General features: G+C 41.5%; 1 protein-coding gene and 1 pseudogene across 8 annotated transcripts in view; both read left to right on the top strand.

Annotated features, from left to right (window-relative positions):
- sptb (spectrin, beta, erythrocytic) overlaps window positions 1–13,045 on the top strand; it is a 65,249-nt gene that overhangs the window by 44,128 nt on the left and 8,076 nt on the right. For 5 of the 8 annotated variants that reach the window (XM_088354977.1, XM_088354978.1, XM_088354976.1 and 2 more), the window contains 10 exons: window positions 14–218; window positions 2,290–2,513; window positions 2,584–2,734; window positions 3,335–3,579; window positions 3,653–3,791; window positions 3,863–3,947; window positions 6,254–6,450; window positions 6,527–6,609; window positions 9,363–9,426; window positions 11,356–11,558. In XM_088354977.1, coding sequence (XP_088211103.1) covers window positions 14–218; window positions 2,290–2,513; window positions 2,584–2,734; window positions 3,335–3,579; window positions 3,653–3,791; window positions 3,863–3,947; window positions 6,254–6,450; window positions 6,527–6,609; window positions 9,363–9,426; window positions 11,356–11,558 — 1,596 coding nt within the window. The remainder of the gene's footprint in view (window positions 1–13; window positions 219–2,289; window positions 2,514–2,583; window positions 2,735–3,334; window positions 3,580–3,652; window positions 3,792–3,862; window positions 3,948–6,253; window positions 6,451–6,526; window positions 6,610–9,362; window positions 9,427–11,355; window positions 11,559–13,045) is intronic. The other 3 variants (XM_088354979.1, XM_088354975.1, XM_088354973.1) reach the window with 1 other exon arrangement.
- On the top strand, window positions 7,971–8,128 carry LOC148351934 (U2 spliceosomal RNA; annotated as a pseudogene).

Below are 13,045 nucleotides of genomic sequence, written 5' to 3'. Positions count from 1 at the left end.
GATGTTGGCACAGAGAGAAGATCCTCGTGGTTCAGAGTCAGGTGGACAAGCAGTACGCCGGGCTGAGCGAGCTGGCCGACGACCGGCTCAGGAAGCTGGAGCACTCTCACCAACATTTCCTGCTCTCCCGAGAGGTGGAAGACCTTGAGCAGTGGATCTCTGAGAGGGATGTGGTGGCGTCTTCTCAGGAGATGGGCCAGGACCTGGACCACGTTACGGTACTAAACTTTTAAAGAACAAAACCAGTTTGAGGTCCCTTTCAAACTCGCAAAAGAATAACTGTCCCGAATTTGAAACCTCGTTACTCTCTGCTGCCATCTCCCGGCTTTAAATCATGATCCCAGCCTAGGTCAGTTGATTCCTTAATTGAATAAACTCTTCTTTTTTTCGTCTTTTTTGACTGTATTTGAAGTTTCCATGTTCTTGCCATACAAAAAACAATGTAGGGGCGAGAAATAAATCATTCTCCACCGCGCCCCCATTCCTACTTCCTAAGTAGGAATGGGTGCGCGTCCCGGAACAGCGTTGATAAAAGTAAGATGAAAGCAGACAGACACGGGGGGAAACTATTATAAAGACTCGTGGAACTCAGTTGGGCGTTGTTAACATACTTCACCAGAGAAAATAATCTACCTTCATTTTTTTAAGGACACCTCAAACAACACACCTGAACTTTAAGCAAGATTTTGTCTTTTAGCTTCATGCTAACACACAATGTAAAAAAACTTCAGACTGGCTAACTAATTTATCATTATTTTTGCAGACAATTGTTGAACTAATGGTGCTTAAAAAGACTAAAATACAATATTTAGAGGTTCGTTTTTTTATTCACATTGAATTTGTATAAGTTGAAAATATACAATAGAATTCATTTATTTATTTATTTATCTTTTGTATCAATGAAATATCTACAATTTGAAAGCTGCAATGAAATAAAATAAAAAAGCTTAAAAATTGTGAAAGATCTGAAATTGTAGCGACGATATACATTGAGTTCAATAGAGATTCATATTCAAAATTTCTTTTATTTGTTGGCATTATTGTATGTCACGGATGTAAGAGGATCATGGTTGCTTATTATTATTGAACGTGATGGCTGCAAAACGACTTTGGTGAGCTACCCCAACTTTATATTTTTCCAGTATCTTGTTTCAGACTGATCTTGATGTTTCCGTGATGAGTCTATTTTTAAATTCAATTTAATTCAAATTGTTTATTGTCATATGCAAAGTAAATAACCACGACTCCCTGCACAATGATATTCTTACTTTGCTGTTCACACAGTTGCCAGCGTAATAAAACTAAGGAACTATATAAATTTACCTGTATACCTAAAAGAATACGATGAATATTAAAAAAATAAAGATATTTTCAAGTGCAAAAAAGTGTTTATGTTTGTATTCCATTTTATTACTTGTGCTTTTATTATGTATAAAAACGGTCCTGGAAGCATTGTGTTTGAAATAGGAAATGTTTTTTTGACAGAATATAATCAATTATACAGATGTATTATTATTGTTATCATACATCATATAAATAGTCATATACCAGTAATTATTTTAAACATTAAGATAACCTAAAGATAGTGAAATAAAAGAAAATGCCTTGTTAAAACTATGTTCTCACCGAAAAAATAAAAGAAAATAATTACATAAATATAAGCAGATAAAACAGAGTATACCATAATCGAAAATAATACAACTAACACAGTGAATAATAAAATGTATTGCGAAAAGAGTACAAAATACAAATAAGATTAAAAAGGAATTTACTAAGAAATGTATTTGAAACGCAACAGATTGCTAAAGGTAAAAACCCAGACGATCATAGGTTCTAGTATGTTTTTGAACCCTTTTCAGACATAAACAATAATTTTGTGTTCGAAATAAATAAAAAAAACATGGAAAAAGAAAACCAAAAATATCTACAATACGTCGTATAAAACGTTTTTCTTTGATTTGAAAAACAACAATTCTTGATGAAGTTAAAAAAGCAGAAGTTCAGATGTTCTTGTAAACTTTTACTCTTTTTGGAAATGAATGCTAAATGAGTCCCTGTTCCCTGTGCCCTGGAGCGCCTCACTACCGTAGGTGGCGCCAACCGGCTTTTTCGGCTCAACTCATTAAAGAGAGCGGTCTGATGCTACAGGTTTCACTGCTTGTCCTGAATTTAAAGAGACAGCATTTCTGGTGTTAAAGTCACCCTAATGGATATTTTTTTGGGAGTAAACGCTGGTTAAGTCCCAGTTTCGGTAGTGGAAAAAAACTAACGTTGTCCTGTCCCCAACAGCTCCTGAAGGAGAAGTTCCGGGAGTTTGCGCGCGAGACGGGCATGCAGGGTCAGGAGCGCGTGGACGCCGTCAACCAGACCATCTACGATCTGATCGAGGCTGGCCACAGCGAGGCCATCACCTTGGCCGAATGGAAGGACGGCGTCAACGAGAGCTGGGCCGACCTCCTGGAGCTCATCGACACGCGTGCTCAACTGCTCAACGCATCCTACGAGCTGCTCAAGTAAGACTTAAAAGCAACACCAGAAAAAGCTGGGGGAACGCTAAACGAGCGCCGTTTCCAATCGGTGAAGGTACTTTGACGACGGCAAGGAACTGGTGGTCCAGATACACGACAAGCACAAGGAGCTTCCCGAAGATGTCGGTGAGGATTTCAGCAAAGCCGAGTCCTTTCACAGGATGCACGCCGCCTTTGAACGCGACATCACCTCCCTGGGAAAGAGAGTAAGCATGTTTGAATTGTTCTTGGTTTTTGTTTCAAAAAGTTGTGGATGGTATTTCGTTAATGTTAAAGGATTTTTAATCTAGTCTAAATTTTATAACGATTTATATAAGACCTTAAGATCTTATTGTTGAATATAAATCATTTTTATTGATTCCCAACTAAATGGGTTGAGGGGCAGCACGTTGGCGCAGTGTTAGCGCGTGTGTGGCACAGTTCTCAGGTCATGGGATCAAACCTTCCTGTGTGGAGTTTGCATGTTCTCATGCTTGCATGGGGTTCCTCCGGGCACTAAACATGTCAGTTTAATTGGCCCATCCAAATTGTCCCTAGGTGTGGATGAGCAAATGAGTTGACTGTCTCTGTGTGCCCTGCAACTGGCTGGCAACCAGTTCAGGGTGTCCCCTGCCCGCTGCCCGAAGAAAGCTGGGATGGGCTCCCGCACCCCCGCGACCCTACTGAGGATAAGCGGTGCAGATAATGGATGGATGATATGGAAATTTTCCTCTTTAAACGATAATTGTTTTTTTCTTGAGTAAACAAAGTAAGGGTTGCAGTGCCATTGCAGGAGATGGTCTGTTTATAAGCTGTTCCTCTGGCAGGTCCAACAGCTGCAGGAGACTGCAGGGAGGCTGCGAACGCAGTACGCGGGCGATCGGGCCGAGGACATCCAAGCCCAGGAACAGGAGGCACTGGAGGCCTGGAAAGCTCTACTAGACGCTTGCGAAGGGCGCCGCAAACAACTGCTGGACACAGCCCAGAAATTCCGCTTCTTCGCCATGGTGCGAGACCTCACCGCCTGGATGGAGAGCATCATCCAGCAGATCGACACTCAGGAGAAGCCCCGGTAAAGCCATATAAAAACAGGAGAAGAAAAACGTGTTTCCTCTTTATTTTTATCGACTGCGTTTCTCCAACAGGGACGTATCATCTGTAGAGCTTCTGCAAAAGTACCACCGAGGCATCCGCTCAGAGATTGACGCACGAGGGGCAAAATTCACGGAATGCAACGAATTGGGCGCGGCACTTCTGGCGAGCAAGCACCGTGACTCGGCCGAGGTTGTCGTTCTTTGTTTTGAAACCTGACTTTCGCTAACGCTAATTAAGGTTGTGTTGTTGTGGGCGTGAAGATCCAAGAGAAGATGACGCAACTGGAGGAGAAACGTCAGGAGATGAAGTTCAAGTGGTACGATCGCTGCGACTGGCTACGACTTTGTAAGTAAAACTTGAAATCGGAAAAACCACAGAAGTCTGATTATGAGCACAAAAAAATGGGATCGTCACTTTCATGACGAAAAAACGATTGCCGATATTCCTTATATTGTTTTCAAGAGGCTGATAAATAGTCCATTTTGGAGATTGTGTTTGTACATAGAATAACTGATACATTTACACATACCTGTCAACCTGTACGTTTTTGCCGTACAAAGTATGTTTATTATGCATTTTAAGACGTGTACGACGTACAAGAAAATCTGTACGAAAAAACACATATTTGTCAATGATGGGTACCATCCAGTATGTACCGACTGTCACGAAACGGCAAATTAGTCAAGTCAAACGAGTTCGCCGCGGTAGCCTCTATCTCCGTATCGTTTTTTTCGTTGCAAACGAAGCGAGCGGTTTGATGCTACTGTACGCATGTGTCTACCGCCTCGGATTTCATGTGGTAGTTTGTGAAAGGAAGTCCGTCTCTTTTTAGAGAACCGGCTTTTTCGGCTCAACTCATTAAAGAGAGCCGGCTCTCAAACGGCTCACTTGCTTTGATGCATTATATTACGAATCATTATTGTTGTATAAAGAAGTTAAGAAAATGAAAAAAGACAGGTTTGTGGTTATCCCTTTAATCAGTATATTACCAACAATAATTGAATGCAGAAAATGAATTCATAATTTGAATTACAAAATGTATTATTCTATTTAATTATATTTGCAGGTATTTTTTCCTTATATAGTGAACGTACAAGCTACTTAATTTTTGAACTTTTTTTATAATAAACCTCATTCATGTCAAGCAACTCAGTATCTCACAACAAAATGTTAATCAACAACATATTTGATATAACGAAACACATGTACAATATCACATGTTAAACTACATAAACAAACACGTTTAATAAAAAATATGGTGTAAGATTATTTTGTATTTTGTAAAGGAAAATACGACAGTTTGTAAGGGCATGGAGCCGTGGAGGTTGACAAGTATGATTTACATATAATTAGCTATTCACAAAACCATTAAATATATTTATAAAGAATACTTTTAGGGATCTATTTTAAATCTCATGACAGCAAATATTTAAAAAAAAAAAACGTTAAATCTGATTTTTGAGACCACATTAAAAAAAAAAACAACAAATCACGGTTTGAAAACGGGAATTCCATTATATTTTTTTCAGGTCGACAGAAGCAATACCAACTAATTGTTTCCGGTTCTTGTGACACTAATTGGTTTTACAAAATATCCCATTTTTTAATTTTAGTTTTTAAGTTATTTTGGAGTTTTTCGGTTCTATAACATAAACTAGAGCTGAATCACAAGGTGCTCTTCCAGCTCCTGCACGCAGCAACATAGGATTGGAGATGATAGATCCCAGACGCCGGAGTGCAGTTCATTTGAGGCAGAAACAAATTAGATCACAAACTACACAATATTCGGTGGGATTTGTAATCAAACAATCAAATTAAGGTTTTTTTTAAAAGCCAAATTACACCGTTTAGTTGAATTTCTTGTTCCTTAAATGTCGGATGCACCGAAACATGTAAATTATTTTGATTATAATCTCACCCCAAAAATTAGAAACAGTTGTACTTGTGGAACTAAGGACTTTCCAAAGATGTATTTCAACCTAAGAATTGAATTAGAATCGTCTTTATTGTCATTGATAACAACATAGTGAACATTGTTTAGGACACCAGTCTTCGACTTGTGTCACATGCTGGATTGTGATTGGCTAGCTACTTCCTGGTTTGATTCGTGGTAATGACTATGTCCCTACAAATAAGCTGATTCGATTAATCATTTTTTGCAATGTAATCGCGAAATATTGTACTGAAATTGAAACGCAGAACGAGGGGCTCCCGGGATGTGGGACGAGATCGTCACGGCTGTTGAACTGAAGCTTACGACAGTGGATACACCTTGCACGTAACTTTGGCTGAATTTCTGTCTTCAAGCCAAGTTTAATGATCAGATTTTTCTTCTCGCGTATTTAGTTGTTATCTATTGCTGTATTTTAATCCTACAGATAGATGTTTTTATTAATTCTTTATCTCATTATTTTCTGTAGAACAATTCTTTGAGAACAGTGGAATGGCTTTATTGGACCTTTTCTAGTGGAAAGGCTTTATGGCCCAATTTCATCCAGACCCTAACTCTAGCGCCCCCCAAGGAGACCGCTGGTTTACGAAATTAGACGTGGCACTTCAAGATAAATATGGGGCAAAAAAAGAAATCAGAAGAAAACACGTGTCGACGCAAAATTTCGCAAAGAAACGAAGTATGCCCTATGTGTTTGCAGTGCTAGAGGTGTGCCAGTTCGCCCGGGACGCCTCCGTGGCGGAGGCCTGGCTAGTGGCGCAGGAGCCGTACGTGAGCAGCAGAGAACTAGGCCAATCAGTGGATGACGTGGAGAAGCTGCTCAAGCGGCACGAGGCCTTTGAGAAGTCCACCGCCGCCTGGGAGGAGCGCTTCTCCGCCCTGGAGCGCCTCACTAACGTAGGTGGCGCCAATCCTGGGTGCTGGCCCGAAAACTCCCCCAGAAAACTGACTGAAAGTTGTTTTGTGCTCAAAGTTGGAGTTGATGCAGCTAAGGAAGCGGCAGCAGGAAATGGAGCATTTTTTTCAGGAACAGCTGCAGCGAGAGATAGAGCGCAGGTACTCGGAGTCTATTGAACTCTTATGTTAATAATTTTATCAACGTGCAGTAGATCCCCGGGATGTGACATTAATCTTTTCTGAGGGGGTAATCACAAAGTGAAACTGCTGTATAATGGAGTAGAAGAACCAATGGTATTATCTAATGTAATCTTAAACTTCCTCTACCTCAGATAAAAACAACAAAATAATTTAAAGTAAGTAAGAGGGCTGCAACAACGAATCGATAAAATCGATTCCTAAAAACATTGCTAACAATTTTCATCATTAATTCATTGTGTCATGCAATTTATGTATCACTCGGCGTTAATTCATTATAAAAAAGAGTGCATTGAACTTTGTTGTGATGTAGAGGGCACATAATTGTAGTACCACTACAATCCAGCAAAGGCTGCCTTGAGACCGTATTTTCATGCATGAGGTCCTCCTGATCCAATAAGGTTCTTTCATTCATCTCTGATGTTGCCTCATCTTTTTGCGTTTCGAAATAAAGTGTCCTACGTAGGGCGGCATGCCGGATGAGTGGTTAACACGTCCACGGCACTGTTCTGAGGTCATGAGATCGAACCTTCCTGTGTGGAATTTGAGTTTCCTTTGGGCATTCCAGGTTCCTCCCACATTCTGAAGACATACATGTCAGGTTAATTGGCCGGTCCAAATTGTCCCTAGGTGTGAATGAGCAAGTGAGTGTGTGCCCTGCAACTGGCAACCAGTTCAGGGTGTCTCCTGCCCACTGCCCAAGGACAGCTGGGATGGGCTCCAGCACCCCCGCGACCCTACTGACGGTGCAAATAACAAACGGATGGATGGATAGTATATTACGTATTTGCCAAAATATAGTAAACATTTGTATATATTTATGTTCATAGGTCAAGTATTTGATAAACACTTTTTTATTGTTATCAAATAGTTTTTTAATCACTTAATTCTGTCCAAAACTTTGATATTCGAATAAGGAGGAGGACATGAGGAACCCAAAAATGATCTTATTCCACATTGTAAAGTAAAATTGTTGTAGGGCGGGGTCACCGTATCCCAGGGGTCCACTGTCTTTTTAAAATAGCGGCAGTGTTAGGCTTAATACGATTTACCGCATTTTCACGACTATAAGGTGCACCCAAAAGCCTTTTTTTTTCAAAAGCGTACCATACGCCTTACAATGCTGTGAGCCTTATACTGTATATCAATCATAATTGAGGCGCAAGGTCTCACAACTAAGGCAAGCAGCTGCTGACTTGGTTTTCCCCCGTAGGCGAAGTGGTCCGCATTGTAAGCTGGGATCTATAATGTCTATCGTTGTTTCATTTCCTAACCAAGCCCAGTATTGCAGTACCTCTGGGAACGGTCCCGGCTCAAAATGCACCGGTTCTGGAATTGTGCACTAAGAACCGATCACACGGTGCATTCGCAATGATTATGATCATTGATTTTTGCAATCCGGAGATGGAATAAGAGCTTACTCTGTCCACTCCACGCATCGGCCCGGTATTGCAGTACCTCCGGGAACGGTGCATTCGCAATGATTGCAGCAAGGCGTTAAGGCTAGGACCTTAGCTTGGCCTTTTGGCTGAGAGTAAGAGTCTCCTAGGCTTTGCAGCGTATTATGAACTGACCAATAACGGATAATGGATAATGAATAAAGAAGACAGAACAATAACCCTTAAAAAATCCCCCCCCCCCCTCCTAACCAAGGTATCAATCATCATTTGAATCAGTCACTATTGGCCAAAGTTATTTGGAGGTAAAGGAGGTGGGTCCCTTTTTTGGCATTTACAGGCTCGCATAGGCTAAAGCGGGTCGAAACAAAGCCTGCAATTAGCTGAAGAAGTTGAGATTCACATGTTTTTAGGTTGCTCTACGCTGTAGAGTCTACGGCATGGAGAAAACATTTTTTTACTAGTCTATTTGTAAACAGGAATAATGGGGCTAAACAGACAGCTAGCAACAAGCAATGTCCATCGATGCAGATGATTCTTGGCGGATTTTTTATTTTATTTGTCGGCATTATTGTGTGTTTTGGAGCGTGTGAATAATTTACACGGTTTGATTTACTACACTCACGGATGTAAGAAGACCATGGTTGCGTAGTATTATTGAACGTGATGGCTGCAAGACGACTTTCGTGAACTACCCCGGCTTTATATTTTCCCTGTATCTTGTTTCAGACTGATCTTGATGTTTCTGTGATGAGTCTATTTTTAAATTCAATTCAATTCAAAGTGTTTATTGACTTACGCACTGTAAAGAACCACGTTTCCCTACACAATTAAATTCTTACTTTGCTGTCCACACAGGTGCCAGCAAAAAGGAAATAGCAACAAAGAAATGGTTGGCATTTCTTGAATCCCAAGACTTTAACCTTTCTAATGATATGTGGAATGACGCATTTGAGTGATTGGTGACATCGTACAGACACCGTATCCGTACATGTCGAAGACACGTATTTGCTTCTTTGCGAGCAGTCGGTATGTTGAGGGTTTAATTAGTTTGACTGAACTATTTGACTGTTTTGTTGACGTTTCCACTGTAGCGCCTTATAGTCTGGTGCACCTTATGTATGGAAAATAAAGGACAAAAAACTTTATGGGGGTGAGCCTTATAGTAGTGAAAATATGGTAATTAGATGGGAAAAAAACATCTATTTTGATTGGCGATATACATTTTCACATTGTCCCAATACATTCTGTCATAATGTAACGCATGCACACAAAGGAGAACGAAGTACTTATAATTTTTGGGTGTTATCTTCTAAGCAGGATGGATGATACAGGCTTTGCCGAGTCGTCTCAACTCTTCACAGTAGAGGAAGAAACCCTGGTTAGTATGTGTAAGCTTAAATGTTCCAACATATTTTTGGTCCCACGGAAATGTACTTGTTGTTAATGTCTTAAACAGTAATCCCTCGTTTTTTGCGGGGTTGCAGTCCTTAAAGGTCCTGCGATAGTCAAACCTGCAAAGTAGAAACCTTTATTTAACTATTTTGTTATACATTGAGACCAAAGAACAAACCCTATTTACAGGCTAATGCATTTGTTTAACAAAGTACTGTACTTTTTAAAGCTTTTTATAAATAACACGTACTGTCAAATTATAATTCTAAAAATATTCTTGCTGCTATATTGCACTATTGTTTCAGGACATTATCCTCTTTTTTACTCATATTTTGCCCCCATCATGTGGAGTTTATCGGAAAACAAAAACATGGCATGGAAATGCTTTTACTGTCCTCTAGCATGTGGACAAGTCCACTTTTGTTGGTGATATAAGGCATCTCTTCCTTTTGGGCCTGGCTGTCGGGGCTTTTGTCGGTGCAGACCGTTTTGCTGACATGATGGCCTTTAGAATAACTCAAAATGGAAAAATATTTACACATACTAAATGTCGGTTCTTCAAGCTGTTTTATGCACATCTACAACTTAAACTGCAATGTTATTGGCACACAGGCAGAAAAGCAGTGGGGCTACTGTTAAGCCAATCCAAATGCAGAACCAATTTCATAATGAAAATCTGCGAAGTAGTTAATTGTGTAACGTAAACCGCGATACAGAAAGGGATTACCGAGTGGGGGAAATGCACTAAAAAGGGGTCAAAATAAAGTATTTTTATCATTCCAAACTGTAAAGTGGAAATGACATAAGGCTGGGACAAGGTCTACTGCACTTGAAATACAGTGGGACCTCGCTACTTCGCGGTTCGACGTTCGCGGATTCAGAGCTTGGCGGTCTGTAATGGTAATTATTTTATTTTATTTATTTATTTATTTTTTGAAGGGGCGTCGCTACTTTTTGCGGGAATCCCCCTCGGCTGTTCTCGTTTCCCGGTGTTGTGCCCAAATCCGACTCCAGTACAGAATCCTCCCCCCCCTCGAGTGAACGCGCATACTGCTGCGCTTCCGACAAAAGCGATAGTATTATATATATTACGCTTATTGAAACCATAAAGCGAGCTAATTAAAATAATTGGGCAATCGTGGTCTATATAATGCGTTTATTTAAACAATAAAGCGCAATCGTATTCTACAAAATGCGTTTGTTAACGCGGATGAAAAAGTCACCAACGTCACGTCTCCCGCTCGGGCCGCGATGGCTCTACACGGCCCTCGATGGGCGGGAAAGGGGTAGGGGGGACCTGTGGGGGTTAGGGGGCGGTGAAGCGGAAGCCGCGTGGACCCAGCAGTGGCAGCCGTGGGCTACCAGTACATCAGTACGGCCAGAGTAAGTTGAGAGCATGGTGCTCGTGGCGCACGTTAAAGCTCGTGTTTGCTGACGGGATCTCAGAGACTATTATGCATTACGGCGGTGAAGCGGAAGCCGCACCAAAACCGCGCGCCGGTGTTGTGCCCAAATCCGACTCCCGTACAAATCCTCCCCCCCTGGCGTGAACGTGCATTCTGCTGCACTTCCGACAGGCCGTCGCGGTGTCGTGCCTATCGAGCCCGAAAGTACCCGCGCCGCGGGTTAGGGGCTCGCTGGCGAATAATAACGATAAGCGGTGCAGATAATGAGATGAGATGAGATTTTTTAATTTTTTTTTTTTTTTTTGAAGGGGCGTCGCTACTTCGCAGATTATCCGTTTTGGCGGGTGGTTTTGGTCCCCATTAACCGGGTCTAAAAAAAAGAATTTTTTTTTTTTATGTTGCGCCGCAACTTCGTGGATTTTCACTTATTGCGGATGGTTTTGGTCCCCATTAAACGCGATAACCGAGGTCTTACTGTATGTCTGAGATTTCAATTTGTTTGGGTCCAGTCGGGAGCAGCGGAACCGAGTTCGGGCGTTCCCTCGGTGACGACGGCGCCGGTGAAATCTGAAATTCGAGGGAGCGGCTCCCTGGAACTGGAGGCGTCCGTTTCGGCGGCTGAGGAGATGCTGCTGGCGCAGGTGGTGCTTTTTGAGGGCGTGCTGGGAAGGAAGCAGGATGTCGGGGGTGCTAAGAAGAAGGTCTCCAATAGGTAAAAGACAAGACGCTACTTTTTTTCTACATTTTAAACACTCCGGCTTAGCATACGATGCGGCTTATTTTTTTATTGCGAGTCAGACGGTCACAAGCGTTTCAGAGGTGACTTTAGACTAGAGGTAAGATCTTAAGGCCGACCCAAAAATCGTAATCATTAGTAGGAGTTTGGCCTAGCCGGGCTACTCTCTCGCTGCCTTTTTTTTGGGATGAGCATCCGTTTTTATTTTTCTCTGTGGAGAACTGCACGCTCGATGGATTCCGTCCCCCTTTCCGAGGATACAGACGCGCTGTGCTCCGCTAAGGGGGATAGTATCCATTGCACGCACGAATCCTCCTCAAAGAAAACTAATCGAAGAACAATGACGATTTGCTCATTTGAAAAAGCCCCTACTATTACAACAGCCTGTACGCAAGCTGAGTGATGTAACTGATCTTAAGCTCTTCCATTCCTTGCGCACATGACAAAGTGATAGAGAGACCATGTATTGCTACTACAACATAAGGAAAAAAAAACATTATACATGCCGACACTATTTACCAACTATGGAGGGGTACATGATTATCGGGCAGACTGTTATGTCACAGTATTCAACCTGAAAGGATAAATATACCCGATAATTAGTCACATGCTGCCACACTAAGATATTCAATCAGGAGTATAAATACTCTTATTCTACTTGTTAGAAAGATTCCAAGTATTTAACCCTTGAATGCATAAGCTGGGTCAAAATTGACCCCACGGGTTGGTATTCTTCAAAATCTTTTCATATTGTACTGCCATGAGACTCTTTAACTCCACCCGGGGGAGTAAAAGCCCACATTAAAACCCCAAACCCACATTTGCATATTACCCTATTTTATTATAGTGTGTATTTTCCATAGCACTATTTAAATACTCTATATCACAGGTGTCAAACAGGCGGTCCGCGGGCCAGATCAGGCCCACTAAGGGAACTAATCCGGCCCGCGAGACAACACTCAGAGAAGTGCAAGAGAAAAACAAGCTGCAGGTTGAAATGTGTCAACTTGATGTTGCCAAAGCCAGGTGCCTCTCACAAGGACACTGTACTTGTATTTATTTCTCTCTTGCTCTCTCTCGCTCTCTCTCTATTTTTCCTTTCCACCCATTTTCTCCCACTCTGTCTCTCTTTTTCCTTTCCACCCATTTACTCCCACTCTGTCTCTGTCTCTTTCACTCTCTGTGTCTTTCTTTTTCTCTTCCTTTGTTGCTCTTTGTCTCTTTCTCTCTCTGTGTCTTTTAACCTCTTTTACTCCAACTTCCTATTTTCCTTTTCTCATTTCTCTTTCTCTCATCATACCCTTCGTGCTTTCTTTTCTCTTTTCTCTCCTTCTGTCTTTCTATTTCTCTTTGGATTTCTTTCTTCCTCTCCCTTTATTTTCCCCCTCTCTCACAACGTTTTATCTTTTGTTTCTCACGCTCTCTCCCTCTCTCTCTTTTTTTTCATTATACCCCGCACTCTC

Source organism: Urocampus carinirostris, chromosome 15 (genome assembly GCF_059441175.1).
Source record: "Urocampus carinirostris isolate Australia breed hairy pipefish chromosome 15, RoL_Ucar_1.0, whole genome shotgun sequence".
NCBI lineage: Eukaryota > Metazoa > Chordata > Actinopteri > Syngnathiformes > Syngnathidae > Urocampus > Urocampus carinirostris.
The sequence above is the reverse complement of the archived record's forward strand: the minus strand, read 5'-3'. Positions and strand labels throughout refer to the sequence as shown.